At 33.2% G+C, this 16,603-nt stretch overlaps 2 protein-coding genes across 2 annotated transcripts; one reads left to right on the plus strand and one right to left on the minus strand.

Annotated features, from left to right (window-relative positions):
• Window positions 1–4,908: 4,908 nt before the first annotated feature.
• On the plus strand, window positions 4,909–5,836 carry LOC106777235 (thioredoxin H2). Its single transcript, XM_014664793.2, has 3 exons — window positions 4,909–5,130; window positions 5,246–5,368; window positions 5,461–5,836. Exons 1-3 carry the CDS (start codon window positions 4,975–4,977, stop codon window positions 5,590–5,592), a joined length of 411 nt encoding a protein of 136 aa, XP_014520279.1. The 5' UTR covers window positions 4,909–4,974; the 3' UTR covers window positions 5,593–5,836.
• A 239-nt stretch (window positions 5,837–6,075) lies between these two features.
• LOC106778039 (dnaJ homolog subfamily B member 4) lies at window positions 6,076–8,585 on the minus strand. Its single transcript, XM_014665926.2, has 2 exons — window positions 7,747–8,585; window positions 6,076–6,821 (listed from the first exon to the last, which is right to left on the minus strand). Exons 1-2 carry the CDS (start codon window positions 8,127–8,129, stop codon window positions 6,371–6,373), a joined length of 834 nt encoding a protein of 277 aa, XP_014521412.1. The 5' UTR covers window positions 8,130–8,585; the 3' UTR covers window positions 6,076–6,370.
• Between the last annotated feature and the right edge of the window lie 8,018 nt (window positions 8,586–16,603).

Raw genomic sequence — 16,603 nt, forward strand, 5'->3', positions numbered from 1 at the left:
CAACAACAAATAGGGTTCAGTTCGCCATAGACATGGAGAAACTATATGAACAATGGAAGAGAATGTGGAAGAGAGATCCTAAGAATTAAAAAAGAGTGTGTTGTTGCATTGCTCTCTGCCAGAGATACAAAACCTAGAACCCCCGGGTCCTTTAAATAGAGTCGGAAAAGAGTAGAAACAGGGCGCGGTCCAAAAGAGTCGAAACAAAGCAAAAACTGGGCTTGGTCCACGAAGCTCGATGCGCGGGCGCCCCTGGAAGGGCGCCCGGGTGCGCGACGTCGATTTTCTGGCACTCAAGCCTCCAGACAGGGCACCCAAGCTTCGCAGACTACATTCTGGTTGACTTTTCTGCACTCTGGTTGACTTTTCTGCATTTCAACTATTTGGTACTTTAACTCATCCTTCAAATCATTCCAATAGCCTACAAAATCAAGGGAATTTAGTGATAAAATCATCAAGTATAACCTCAACTCTCTTATTCACAAAAGTAAAGCAAAAACATGAGTTAAAGCAAGTTTTTATGTCAAAATGCGTGCATTTAGTATCAAAATTACATCACAGATGACAGTATTTTAAACCGTTATCATGTACTTAGGGTAGCTCCAAAATTGCTTCCCTATGTTCTTAGCAGTTCTCACAGTTTTTAAAACACATTTCTCTCCACAAAGGCAAATAATCATAGATTACCCACCACAGACCAAATTAGGGTTTTGCTTCTGCCACCCACTACATAAGGAAGACGAACACGAATAGGTCCTCTTCAAACCTTCAGGATCCTTCAAGAATAGAAAATATCCTTGAAGAAGAAGCACAACGAAGTTTTCCCCTTTTCTTAGGGATTGAAGCAATTAGGGATTCATAAAGAATTGAAGTTTTCCCAAACTTTTTATTTGAAAACAACTAAAATCCACATAACGCATTACATATGTCAGCCATGTCAAAAACGAAGATGACCATGTCAAAAACGAAGATGACCATGTCACGTCAACCTAACTGTAATGTCGTTTGACCCAATTTTAACGATAGGAGTGTAATTGTTACAATTTTCACAAAATAAGGACTCAAATAAGATGTGAAAAAATAATTAACCAATTTGAGATTCGCACCCCATATAAAGACATAATGAATGATTAATTTTTTATACTTTTCACATCCTTATTTGATATCAACGAATCATTCTAATTCATTTTAAAAATGAAAAAAATAAAATGTAAAAATAAATTAAGCATATTAATAAAGACATATTTTTACTTTATATATAATGATATGATATATAAATTATAATATATATATATATATATATATATATATATATATATATATATATATATATANTTTAGTATTGGTAGTTTTGTAATCACTTTTTAGTAAATATATATATATATATATATATATATATATATATATATATATATATATACTTATATTTATATTTATATTGTATGTTGTAATTAAATAATTGTTAATACTTTGATATTTTAGAGTTAATTGCATATTTAATTATATCAAGCATTTAGTATTGGTAGTTTTGTAATCACTTTTTAGTTAGAGATAACAATCAACTCATGGATTCACGTCGATTCTATATGTATTGGTAAGAGTCAACTTGGTTATATTTGAACTTAATCCGATTTGGTTTAACTTTTTTTTAGATCAATTGGACTCAACTTGAACTCAAGTTGATTGGCTCAACTTAGACTTAAACCAATTCGATAGATTTAAGTCTGATTCATTCTACTCGACCTGAGTCTTGGTTTTCTCTCCTTAACTTCGATTAGAGTTGACTTGAGTCAAGCTAAACTTGAACCAACTCAACTCTACTTGGGATTGGGCTAACTTAGATCAATTTGAGTTAGAGGTGACTCGACTTAACTTGGATCCAGACTGACTCGACTTGACTTGAGTTTGTGCCAATTCCACTCAACCTTTAGAATGGGTAAACTTGGCTCGACTTGTGCCCCAGGCCAACTAAGCTACATTTTCCTTCGATAATTACTAACAAATATAAAATTTTGTTAGTAAATGTTACCAACTACACCATTATTAACAGATTTCAACTTGTCAGTAATCCGTTGAAAAAAATCGTTACTGACGAATTTTGATGGTCGGTAATAGTTTTTTTCTTCTAGTGAAAGAAGAGAATGTGCCACCAGAACACCACCAACGTCATGAGGCCCACCAACAACGACCCATCAATGATGAGACACCAATATTCTCTCAACTTAGTCCCACAATGAGGTGTGAGAGCATGAGAGAAATAAGGGAATGTGCGAGCACCACCAAAGCACGGGAGTGAATAGCCACGACTCATCAGCGAAGAGCCAACACAACACGATAGTAAGAAGGGAATGAGAGAACATCACCACAACAAGAAAGCAAACAATGAATGCAATGAGCCATCAGTAGCGAACAACAACAAACTGTTAATGAAAGAGTAAGAGGAAGAAAGGGAAAACACATGAGTAGGGGGAAAAGTGAAACTGGGAAGAATGGTTGTGAATTTTTTTTCAGTTATAGTAATCAGCTAGTATATAAAATCTTCTCAATCACTTTCTATATTAGTTTTAGGTCTATTTAGTATAGAAAAACTTTGTAATTTATTACAGTTTTGTTATCGTATAATTTTCTATACCGATTCTTAATCCAATCAATATAGAAAAGCTTTATAATTTATTATAGATTTGACACTGCTTCATTTTCTATATCAATTTTAGATTCAACTGGTATAAAATAAATTTCATATTTACAAAACTACAACTACACCACTTTTTCTACGTAATAAATTATAAATAATATAAAAAAGTTTTTCTATACTAATACTTCGTATCATATTTATAGTTGACAAAATCACTGTAGATGCATTCACTCTAAAATTAGATAAGAAACAAATGTTCTTGGATAGAAGACTTTTGTTTTCAGTTATACACATACGATTCGTCACCTTATATCAGTACGTACGACTTGTAGAATTATATATATATATATATATATATATATATATATATATATATATATATATTATTTATTCTAGGGATGTGAATTTTTTTAAAGTATGGCATATTAAGAACACTATGTGTTCATTAGTATGGTTGTTTAATATTTTTCTTTAGCAAATAAATGGTTTTACTTTTTTACAATATTAAGGATCAAGAGTGATAATTTTAAAAGGATAAAAAGAAATTATGAAAACCAAATTAAACTTCACTCATTTTTATAAAACTATAGACATATATATTTAGAAGTTTCAAAAAAATCCATGTCTTGTATGAATTAGAAATGGAGTTTGAAAACACGTATATAACTAGAATAACACTTTTCCCTTCGAATCAATTTTATTGAATTGAGTAAGTGCTGTTGTAACACCTTCAATGCTAGTCAATCCAAAACTTTTTCTTGCTAATATAGAATTCTTGCTTTCACGTCAAGAAGCATCAAGAGAGAGGGGGTTGGAAGTCTCACATCGACTATAAGATCAAATTATAATATATAACAAAGATGCAAACCTCATCTTACATGCTGATTTTGTAGAATTGAGTTAGACTTAAAACTCACTTCCTATTAGAGTCCACACTCTTCTAGATTATCATTTCGGTTCTTTCATTTCATAAGATTCTTGAGTTTCAGAGGAAGCATTGAACATATTTTGTGGGATTGAGTTAGACTTAAAATTCACTTTCTATCAGAGTTTCATTACAAGCTGATTTTGTGGGATTGATTTAGACTTAAAACCCACATTCTATTAGAATGCATACTCTTTTAGATTATCATTTTGGTTCTTTCATTTCATAAGATTCCTGAGTTTCTGAGGAAGCATTGAACATATTTTGGAACCAAATACATTTCCAGATTTAGCTGCATCAGAACTGCACCGCAGAAAACAGAGAACAGAGAATATTAATTTTTTTTAGCAAATGGTTGACATTTATTATTATTCTTTTCTACTTTTAATCTTGAGAAGTTTTATACATCCAGGAATGTTTAGCCTTCTACTTTTTGAATAAACTTACTGAAAACTTTCATAGCCAAACTTTGGTTCTTGAATGATATGTGCCTAACATTCTTCCGCTTACATTTTGTCAACAAAGTTTCACACTAAATTATATGAATGAGGAAGAAAAAAAGTCAGTAATTATTATAAAAAAAACGGGAGTTGATCACCATCATAATTCAATAACTGTTGATGTAAAGGAGATTTGAATAATTATCTCTCACTAAAGAATTTGTAATTTCATCTCTGTAAAATTTAAATAAAAAAGTTTTAATTTTATTTATAAAAGTTACATGAGATTGTTCGCAATTGTTTCATGAAAAAAATTACATAGAGTAATAAAATGTTTTCAGTGAGTATTTCTGTGACTACTCTAACTCATTAAGTCTTTAGAATACATAAGAAACTTTATCATAATTTTGTAAAAGTGGAATGATAGTGTGCAGGCAAAAATGCCAAATATATGATTTTCTATTGGTGATTCTCATTGTTGAAGTCCTCCATTTTGAAGGCATATATGAAAAATACTTTGATCCAAAAAAAGAAATTTGACACGAATGAGAAATCTTGAATTCAACCAAAAAAGAAACCCCCCTTGACAAATACATCTATCTTTCAATCTGAATAAACACACATATCATTCATATCTCTTATTATTGATATCATCATATCATACTTTTTAGAATAATTATGATTAGTACTATTTATTCATTTGGCAACAACGTCTTGTCATGCGAAAGACTATTTAACGAACGTGAATATTGAATGGTGGTAGCGCCAGCTACTGATTCTAGCACTTATGCTCTCGAATTTCTTTCTCTAATTAGCTCCAATGGTCCATTTTATCACCCCACTTGAAAGAATATGATTCTTTTCTAAAGAAATACACATTCCTACTTCATCTATATATAAATTCAAGTTTCAAACCATTTTTTCCATCAACCAAACCAATTAAGAAACCTCAGACTCCTAGCTTCTTATACATCATGCCACCCACCATTTATAACTTTAAGTCTTTTAGGTCTTCTGGCTCATTCAATTATTCAACACCAAAAAGAGACTCCGATTCCAATATCCTTACTTTCCACTCAACGGATAAATGGAATGCTCATTTTAAAGCTGTCAAAGAAACTAACAAGCTGGTATGTTTCTGTTTATGCTCTTTATTAAATCATCTCAAATAAATTATCTTTGTTTTTTTAGCATCAAATTCAAACTGATAAAGCTGGTTTTCCTAATTGTCTGTTTTTGGTGTAGATGGTACTTGATTTCACAGCTACATGGTGTGGCCCTTGCAAACTCATGGACCCAGTTCTCCAAGAGTTTGCTGCAAAATACACAGATGCTGAGTTCATCAAGATTGATGTGGAGGAGTTAAACGTATTCATTCCCCCTTTACTTTATATAATATCTAAATGTTATTCTTTTTGAGAGAACTGATTTATATTCATGGTATGAATGATATATAACAGGAAGTGTCTCAAGCACTCCAGGTTTACCAATTGCCAACATTCATACTCGTTAAGAAAGGGAAAGTTGCTGATAGAGTGGTGGGGGTGAAGAAGGAGGAGCTCAAGAGGTCTATAGAGAATCATAGAAAATAATAATGAATCACTATGCACTGTAATAAAATCAGAAAGGCTCAACAGCACCACATTCTGCCATGACCATTTCGAGGAAAAGGCAAACTATCAACAACTGAGTTTGAAATAAGCTGGTTTCATCAGAAGCTATATATTCTTTTACTATTACAAGTGTTCAATGTACCATGTTGCATGTAGTTGCCTATATTTAACATACAAGGGAATCTATTAACATATATCAATATTATCCCCCTCTTTTGGATTATTTGACTTTCCTCATCAAAATCCTCAAGCACTAACATTTTATTGTTCGACAACTAATACAAGGAAAAATAAAACAGAGGAATGATACTCTAATTGTCACCTTAAGAAAGGGTTCTACAATATAGAAGGAAAAATTTGAAAGAGAAATGAAGGGGCCAAAATGAATGGACATTGATATACGAAAGATTCTAACTAAAACAAAGAAATATCCTTAGATAAGTCAATTTCAAACTAATCGTATCATAATAAAGAAGACAACTGTATTTAACTGAAACCAGCCAATGCACAAATTACTATAGTTCATTTCTTTCCCTTGTTTATAGAACAGCAGGGTGAAAATACCTCAAAACTGTAAAAGCATGGATATACACCTGTTTCCAAAGCTACATATATGATAGCAAATAGCAACTATACTTGGTTTATTTGTCATATGCACATATTTCCTTTAGATTGATGGAGTTACATAAGAATTTACAGTGTAGTTATTTCTTTCTTGTTAAAGGATAGTTACAGCCATTAGTCTTAAAATATTGGTTTAGTAATCAACATCACTAAGAAGAATCCTTCTTAGACCACTCTTTTGTTGTGTGGACAGCCTTGATGGAAACATAACATCAAACTTGATTCTGAGGTTTCCTTTCTTGCCAGGTTCCTTTGAGATTGGCATACCTTCATTTGGGACCACTAGCTCAAACCCTGGTCTCACAATATCAGTCACTTGGATTATGAGATCTCTTCCATCCAAAGTAGTCAAGTTAAAAGTTTTTCCTATGAGAGCCTCTACAAGTAATATCTTCTGGATCACTACAAGATCATTTCCATCCCTCTTGAAAATATCATGAGGTCTTTCATCCAACACAAAAATTAGGTCAGTTGCAGCTCCTCCTGGTTCTTGGTTTCCTTTCCCTGGAAAAGTGATTTTTGTACCCTTCTTCCAACCAGGTTTAATATCTATCTTCAAGATTTCTTCTACAGACTTCGACACTCTGCCAAAACAAAAGAAGAGGGCTCCTAATGAAATTGAAGTGAGGAAGAACAAAGGAGATAGAATGCTTCAAATTATATGTTGGTAAATATTAGATACAAATAGCCATCTTCAACAGTAAATAAGTCTGATTTATTGAAACAAACCAATCAAAATTATCTTCCAAAGCATAAATTTTTTTCTTTTTTATGCAGATTAGCATCTCGACCACCACATACCAGCCAACATATACTACATGATATTCAATTTTCTAGAAAAAGTCAACAAAATTGGATTCAATGTTACTTGCTAACATGTGAGAACGCAATTCCCCAAAACAAATAAAACCCACCTTCTTTTTCTTCACTTTTGGGCACAGGATACATACTGCACACACGTGCACGATCAAACCAAATAAGCATAACGCCAAAATTAAAAACATACCAAGACGACAGCAAGTGCAGAATCCAACCATAATAATGGTAAAAACAACAATAATAACGAAAACAAAACAAAAGGACACAGTCAAGGAATGACCACGGGGTCATACCAACTACTCTGTAAACTATCCAAGCTTTATGGGCTACAAAACACCACATATTTGCCTCATTACACAATTCCATATTAGCAGCAAAATTTCATTTGTTTGAGGTTAATTTAACACAAAAGCTATCTATTTTCTATTTTATTGATATTTCAAATTCAAATGCTCGGCGTTGTAGTCAACACAGAGTGTTTGGTTACCATCAATTCTAGTTAAAAACAACACCAAAACGCAAGAAACTGCATGTAAGTAATGTCCTCTAAAATACCTTCCAATACTCTAATTCAGGTAATGTAAAAGCAAATCATGGATCATAATTGTACCACAGGAACCACAAATCTCTACTTGCAATGAACAAACAACAGCACGAAAGAGAATGCAAGGGAGACAGTTGGTGAATTACCCGAATTCATCAGGAACAGTCCTTGAGACCTTCAGCTTCTTTTTGCAACCCTTGTAAAGCTCCAGAAGGGTACAAGTCAAGCTGCTTTCAACCACCCCGGCTTCTTTCATAATCCCATAACCTTGTTCTTTGCTGAAGCGTTGAGAGTTAAGGGGATAGTGACCGTATAGATCGTAGATCTGACGCTTCTTGGGGTCACTGAGCACATTGTAGGCCTCAGCAACCTGCTTGAACTTGGCTTCAGACTCTTCCTTCCTAAGAGGGTCTTCGAGATTCTTATCAGGGTGCCATTTCATGGCCAAACTCCTATAAGCCCTCTTCACCTCTTCATCAGTGGCATCCCGTTTCACCTTCAGTATCTTGTAGTAGTCACCAGCACCCATGTCAACCCAACACAAACAAAAACTGAATTCTCCGTAAAAATCAGTGCTTTTTAAGGGGAAAAATTTTTTCTATGCTTTTGTAAACGACTTTGTGTGAGTGGCTGCAAAAGGGTAGGTAAATATTAGAGAAAATCACGGTCTTGGAAGAGATTTAAGAAGCGATAAACACTGAAACAGAGTGATGACAAGCAACAGCACCAGACGCGTACTTTAAATTGTTGAACTTTGGTTTTCTGTTATCTATTTTATCCTTTTGAATTATAAGATTGGGAGATGGTTGTTTGTCGTTGCTAGTTGATGCATGTGCAGCAAAATGCGTCAATTACACGGAATAATGTTATTGGAGGGAATAACAGTCATAATAGATAATGGCAAGTCAAATTGAAATCTTGGTAGAGTGTAAAGTTGAAATTGTTACAGAAACACAATACTGATATGAATTACTTCTGAGTATTGAAGGTTTTGCTTTTGATTGCATGAAAGCTTCTCCGAAATATCTAGTGTAGATTTTAAGCGTTCAATGAATCAAGTATAGCAATAGTTATTATGACTAAGACTAGACCTGCTTTTATTTAAAGCAAATATATTATTAATCTTAAATTTTAAACATTTTCTGAGACCAGGTAAATCTCATTATTAAGCCATTCATTTATTTAACACAGACATTTTTTATTAAAAAAAATATATAAGCGTACGAACAAAATTGATTTGGAAGATGGTGTTTGACTCTGATATTTTATAAGGTAAATTGTATATCTAATTTAATTTCACAGAACTAATTTATAAAAATAAATTTATATTCACTTACATGTTATAAATTAATTTTATTAATTTTATTTTTAGTTCAAGTAGAACTTTAAAAAATAACCTGAATTTTCTAATATTAAAGAGAATTGAGTGAATTATATAAAGTTTTTAAATGTTGCAAGTATGAGTTTTGTTTTATATGAATTGTAAATTGTGAAGTCGGCAGAAAGTAGGGTACACGCTTTACTTTGGAATTTCTTTTCTTATTCACTTGCTTTTCCACTTTTTTTCAGTAGTAATTTTTAAGATACGTATTTGTCAAACAGTGATATTGAATATAAAATACTACTCTATATTTCAGATTTGAATACTTCTTTTGTTTTTCTAAGAGTAATTTAACATTATAAATATAACCAACCATGAGTAATATGAGTAATATAAGATGTTCAAAGGGGATGGACATAAAAAAATAGCAGAATGAATGATAAGTATGTTATAAATTAATTTTTATTTATAATTAATTATGATTTTCTATATTTAAATAATTAGTTATTTAAAAATGGTATGAATGTTACACGCTATCACAATTAACCAGCGCCGTCCATCCATATAACGCGCATGTAAACATTTAATAGCACTTTTGTATAACTGAATTCTTTCCGTGTGATTTGGTAAACGTCTTTACTTTTTTCATTAGTAAGTAAAATTTCCAAGAAAATAATTAATCTATACATATAACAGCTGAGGAACTTGTAAAATTTGCCACTTGGCATAAAAATGAAAAAAAAATTAAAATTAGAAAAAATAATTTTTTTTTCCATAAAGAAAGGAAAAAAAAAACAAATTGACTCTTTGAAAAAACGACGCGTGATTATGCCTCAAGAACAGGCGTGACTAATCTACCAAATGATTTGTGTCTCGCTTTCAAAAAATAAACATATACATTTTCTCACATACTTCGGTTTTCTTTTCTTATTTCATCTTCTTTTTTTCTTTCATTCTCAGTGTCAATGTTGGGAGACACAAAGAGTGCAAACTAGTTTGTGAACATCAAGAGACCAAACACGTCGATAAAAAAACGCAATATTGTTTTAAGTAACATCCTTTTAAAAGATAATTCTTCAAATAGATTTAGTAGAATACTACTTCTGTAAATGTTAGAATATCACTTCTAGATATTTGAATTCTCAGCAGAAAACTCAAAAGACATAAATTTGTTTTTCATATTTGTTGCATATTATTTTTGTTGTTCCTAATTAGGGCTGAAAAAAAGAAACTAATCTATACTGATTTATAGTTAATTATACTATATAATATAAAAAATTTAATTTATTATTTTTACTAAAAATTTAAATATACTATTTTATAGTTTAGTTTTGGGTTAAATATGTTTTTAGTCCCTCAACTATTGGGTGTTTTTGGTTTTAGTCCCTCTCTCAAAATAAGGTACAATTTAGTCCTCAATGTTTTGGAAACTTTGGTTTTAGTCCTCCAAATCTAACGCCGTTAAAAATTTGCTGATGTGTCTAACGTCTGTCCACGTGTGTTAACTGTTTTGCTGCCACTCTCTTGACACGTGATTGTTTTTTTGCTGACATGTGTTAAGTGATCTGGGGATTTTTAACATTAGGGATTTTCACGAATTTGCTGCCACTTTAATCTGGAATGAAATTGGTGCTGAAAGTGAGTTAGGGTTCGTGTGTGTGTTGTTGTTCGTTCTTTGCATTTGGTTCGTGGTTCATTTGGTTCGTTCTTTGCATTTGGTTCGTTGTTCATTTAGTTCGTTCTTTGTATTTGGTTTCTGGTTCAAGAGGCCATTCTCTATGGTTCGTTGAGCAAGGTAATAATAATATAGTTTTAATTTAATTTGTATTTTCTGTGGTTCGTTGAACAAGAAAGGCGATTGTGTGTAATGTCCATTTTGCTGTGCATGTAGGAAAAATGGTTTTTGACGTGTGTTTGTATCATATGGGGAAGTTCATGAAGAACAAGGGTGTAGAATATGTGGGAGGAGACAGCACAGGAAATGTGGGAAGTCCTCAGGGTCACTCACGAAGGAACAGAGGATGTGAAACGCGCAAGGAAGAACACTCTTATTCAGGAATATAAGATGTTCAGAATGCAACCTGGAGAAATAATTTCTAATGTCCAAAAGCGTTTCACTCACATTGTGAATCACTTGACTGGGTTGGGTAAGACTTTTGATATTGATGAATTAAATGTGAAAATTTTAAAATCATTAGATAGGTCTTGGCAACCAAAGGTGACTGCCATCTCGGAGTCTCACAACCTCACTCAGATGTCGATGCCAATTTTGTTTGGAAAGCTCCGTGAGCATGAGCTTGAGTTGAGGAGACTAACTGCTGAAGAGGATCAAGGCAAGAGAAAGACACTAGCCTTCAAGACCGAGATCTCTAAAGGAAAGAGTTCTAAGAGGATTGAAGATGATGATTCTGATGATGAGGAGAATATGAGCCTCATGATAAAGAAGTTTGCCAAATTTATGAAAGAAAAAGGAAAAGACAAATTCCGCAAAGAAAGGAGAGAAAATCAAGAATCTCCTTCAAGTGTGAAATGCTTTGGTTGTGGAGAAAGAGGACACGTGAAGTCTGAGTGTCCAAAGAACAGAAAGAACGATGAAAGGAAGGAAAGTAAATTTCAAAAGAAAAAGAAAGCTTACGTAGCTTGGGAAGACAATGCTTCTAGTTCAACAAGCTCAAGTGATTCAGATGAAGAAGCCAACATTTGTCTTATGGCGGATTCAGAAGATACATGAAGTCAAGTAAGTGATTCCAGCTCTGAATCTAGTGAATTAGATTTACAAAAGGCTTTCTTTGATTTGATAAATGAATCTGAAAAACTTGATGCTACACATAAAAAGCTAAACAAGGAGCACAATGAATTGAAATTGAAACATGATAAATTGCTTGATGATGAAGTTGTTTTGAGAAATAAAATTAGTATTTTAGAAACAAAATTGTTTGATGCCAATGCTACTGTTGAACCTGTTGAATGCTTGTCATGTAAAAGTCATATGTTTGATATTGATATACTTGAAAATTTACTTGCTAAGGCAACTAAGACCAATTCACATGCTAAAACAAACTTTAATAAAAGCAATGTTAAAAATAGGAACATGCATCAAAATCATAAGTCCAAAGTAAGAAAAACTCGTAGAGTTTGGGTTGTTAAAGGAACTTATATTAAAAATAAAGTAAGTGATGTATGTTGTTTTTATTGTATGAAGCATGGTCACACATCAAACAAGTGCAATATTAAACATTTTGGTGTTCCAAATGGTAAATATGCATGGATTAAAGTTGTGAAATGATATATACTTGCATAAACTAACCCCAAGGACCCATATTGAGATTGAGGACCTAAAATTCTTGCTTATTTGTTTTGTAGGAACCAAATAAGTTCAAGAAGTCGTTGTGGTATCTTGACAGTGGTTGCTCAAGACACATGACTGGTGACAAGAAAAGGTTCATCTCTTTTGAAAAGAAAAAGCAAGGATTTGTAACTTATGGAGACAATAACAAAGGTAGGATCATGGGTACCGGAGATATTGGAGGAGGAAACACTTTGACAATAAGAGACATCTTATACGTTGAAGGCCTCAAGCATAACCTTCTAAGCATAAGCCAATTATGCGACAAAGGTCTCAAGGTAACCTTTGAGAGTGATAAATGTACTGTTTACTTCAAAAATTCTGCTGATATTTCTTTGCAAGGTGTTAGGCACAACAATATATATTTGATTGATATTGAAAGTGCATCTAGTCATAGTATAACATGCTTAGTTGCTAAAGAAGAAAATCCTTGGCTATGGCATAAAAGAGCTGCACATATTCACATGCAACATTTGAATAAATTAATTTCTAAAGATCTTGTGATTGGTTTGCCTAAACTGAAATTTGAGAAAGACAAATTATGTTCTGCATGCCAAAAAGGTAAACAAACAAAATCTTCATTTTCATCTAAAAGCATGATTTCAACATCAAAACCTTTAGAACTTTTGAATATGGACTTGTTTGGTCCATCTAGAATTAAAAGTTTTGGTGGAAATTACTATGCTCTTGTAATTGTTGATGATTACTCTAGATTTACTTGGACTTTCTTTTTAACTTTGAAGAGTGAATCTTTCAAAGCATTTAGAACTTTTGCTAAACGTAGTCAAAATGAGAAAGATTTGAAAATTAAAACTTTGAGGAGTGATCATGGTGGTGAATTTGAAAATGAATCTTTTGAAAAATTTTGTGAAAAATATGGCATTGCACATAACTTTTCTGCACCTAGAACCCCCCAACAAAATGGTGTTGTTGAAAGAAAGAATAGATCATTAGAAGAATTAGCTAGAACCCTTATGAATGAATTTAATGTGCCAAAATACTTTTGGGTTGATGCAGTAAGTACTGCTTGCTATGTGTTAAACAGGATGCTTATTAGGCCAATTATGAAATTAACTCCATATGAATTGTTGAATGGTAGAAAACCAAATATATCTCATTTGAAATTTTTTGGATGCAAATGCTTTGTCTTGAATAATGGAAAAGATAATCTTGGAAAATTTGATGCAAAATCTGATGAAGCAATTTCTCTAGGATACTCTTTGACTAGTAAAGCATATAAAGTGTTTAATAGAAGAACTTTGATAATTGAAGAATCAATGCATGTTGTCTTTGATGAGATTGTGGACCTTGAGGTAAACCCTCTTGAGTCAAATAAACCCATTGCAGGTGATGAGGACTATTTGAGAGAAGCTCTTGAAGAGATGTATCTAAATGAAAATTATCCTCCGGAACTTCAAGAAACACCTCAAGCTGTTGATTCTAAAAGCTATCAACAACCAAGAGGACTATCTTTGGACAACATCATTGGAGATATATCAAAAGGGGTAACTACTAGACACAATCTAAATAATTTCCGTCTAACTGTAGCTTTTGTGTCTCAGATAGAACCCAAGAACATAAAGGAAGCTCTTCAAGATGATAAGTGGTGCATTGCTATGCAAGAAGAGCTAAATCAATTTGAAAGGAATGAAGTATGGGAGCTTATTCCAAAGCTAGATAATTATCAAGTCATAGGAAACAAATGGGTATTCAGGAACAAGCTTGATGAGGATGGAAACATCACTAAGAACAAGGCAAGGCTAGTTGCTAAGGGCTACTGTCAAGAGGAAGGTATAGATTATGATGAAATGTATGGACCGGTAGCCAGGTTAGAAGCAATTAGATTATTACTTGCATATGCATCTTTGATGAAATTTAAACTGTATCAAATGGATGTGAAAAGTGCTTTCTTAAATGGTTTTATAAAAGAAGAAATGTATGTTAGTCAACCTCCTGGCTTTGAGGATTTTAGATTTCCTTATCATGTTTACAAGTTGAAAAAAAGGCCCTTTATGGTCTTAAACAGGCACCTAGGTCTTGGTATGAAAGACTTAGTACCTTCTTAATTGACAATGAGTTTTCTAGAGGAAAGGTTGATTCAACCTTATTCATTAAGAAAGTAGGAAAACACATTTTGATTGTGCAAGTTTATGTAGATGATATTATTTTTAGGTCAATTGATGACTCTTTATGTGAGGAATTTGCAAAAATAATGCAAGGTGAGTTTGAAATGTCTATGATGGGTGAGCTAAATTTCTTCTTAGGACTACAGATAAAACAAATGAATGGAGGTACTTTCATCTCCCAAACAAAATACTGTAGAGAAATTCTTAAGAAAGTTGGTATGGATACCTGTAAAGAAGCCAGTACACCTATGGGTACTTCATGTTACTTAGATAAGGATGAAACTGGAAAAGGAGTGAACGAAACTATGTTTAGAGGCATGATAGGATCTTTGTTGTACCTAACTGCTAGTAGATCAGATATTATGCAGAGTGTATGTGTGTGTGCTAGGTACCAAGCTATTCCTAAAGAATCTCATTTGACTGTTGTTAAGAGAATCCTAAAATATCTTAAGGGAACCACTTCTTTTGGACTTTGGTATCCCTCTGATGCTTCACCTAGTTTAATAGGTTACTTTGATGCAGATTATGGTGGTTGTAAAATTGATAGAAAAAGTACTAGTGGAACCTGTCATTTTCTAGGCTGTTCTTTAGTGTCCTGGCACTCAAAGAAACAAGCGTGTGTAGCTTTGTTTGCCACTGAAGCTGAATATATTGCAGCTGACAACTGTTGTGCCCAAATTTTGTGGATGAAACAGCAACTGGAAGACTTTGATATCTTCCTTGATAATATTCCTCTAAAATGTGATAATACTAGTACTATAAATCTGACCAAGAACCCCATAATGCATTCAAGAACTAAGCACATTGAAATTAGACATCATTTCTTAAGAGATCATATTCAAAAGGGAGATTGTCAAATTGAATATGTTGATACTTTGCATCAATTAACTGATATTTTCACCAAGGCTCTACCTAAGGATAGATTTTTTGATCTTAGAAGAGAATTAGGAGTATTAGATATGTCTTAGAACCAAAAGATTATGACAATTTCTTCATTTTCGTGAAATTTCTGCTTCATAATCGATTATCACAAGGGAATAATCGATTATTCAAACTCAAAACTTAAATTTGGAAAATTTTGAACAGATAATAGATTATCATCAGGCATAATCGATTATCATGCAATTTCTGGGCACCGATTATTGAGCAGATAATCGATTATCACGAGCCATAATCGATTATCACGTTGACAGTTTCAAAAATAGAGCCGTTGGAGCGTTCCATAACGGCTATAAACAGCCATAAACGGCTAGTGTTTCCATTTTTCTTATAAATAGGCCCCAATAATCGATTATTAGACACTTCTTTGCACCTAAATACTACTGAAATCAAATCTAGAGCTAAAACTCTCTGCATCTCTCTTCACGTTCTCAAAGTTTCATTTTCTTAAACTTCCTCCATGGCTTATTCAAGAAGGCATCGCCGCAGAGCTACTGGAGCATCCTCTTCCTCTTAACCATGTCTTGCAAACATTGATGGATGGATCTCAGATCAAGAGAAACATGCGGACTTTGTAAATTCTTGGCAAGAAAGGAAAATCATGGCGGTAAAGTATATCCGTCTTGACTTTTTCCGTTTCTATGGTTTTCAATTTCCAGATATTTTTGCTGAGCAAGGACTAACGCATCTGGTAGAGCAAAAAGGATGCATTTATCCTAATCTTATAAGAGTTTTCTACTTCAACTTGCGATATCGAGATGAGATTATATCCACTAAGGTAAAGGGCGTGCGCATAATTTTAGATGATGATGTGTGGACCAATTTTGCCCAACTACCCATCTGGGATGATGCTGTAAAAGTTCATTTAGGACTTGAAGATTTCAACAGGTTGACGACTTTCCAATCATTCCTGCGTCATCCTGAACAGCAAACCAACCGAAGGCAATTACTTGTTGGTGGTTTCAAAGTTGAAGAAAGGATGATTCACTACTTGATTGTCTGGATTTTATGTCCAAGAGCAACCAACCATGCTCAATGCTCTGAGCAGGATCTGTTTCTTCTGTATGGGATTCTAAATCACATACACATCGATTGGCCTGCTCTCATTGTTGACACAATGGTAAAAGCCAAGAAATCCCATTCATATCAATTTCCCTATGCTCTTCTTATTTCTAGGATTTTGGAGTACAAAGGTGTAAATGTTGAAGGAGAACTTGTCCAAGTCATTCAAGCAGTCGGTTCGGAAATTGAAGATACTACCTTTCGTCAGA

The sequence above is a fragment of the Vigna radiata genome, chromosome 11 (genome assembly GCF_000741045.1).
Source record: "Vigna radiata var. radiata cultivar VC1973A chromosome 11, Vradiata_ver6, whole genome shotgun sequence".
NCBI lineage: Eukaryota > Viridiplantae > Streptophyta > Magnoliopsida > Fabales > Fabaceae > Vigna > Vigna radiata.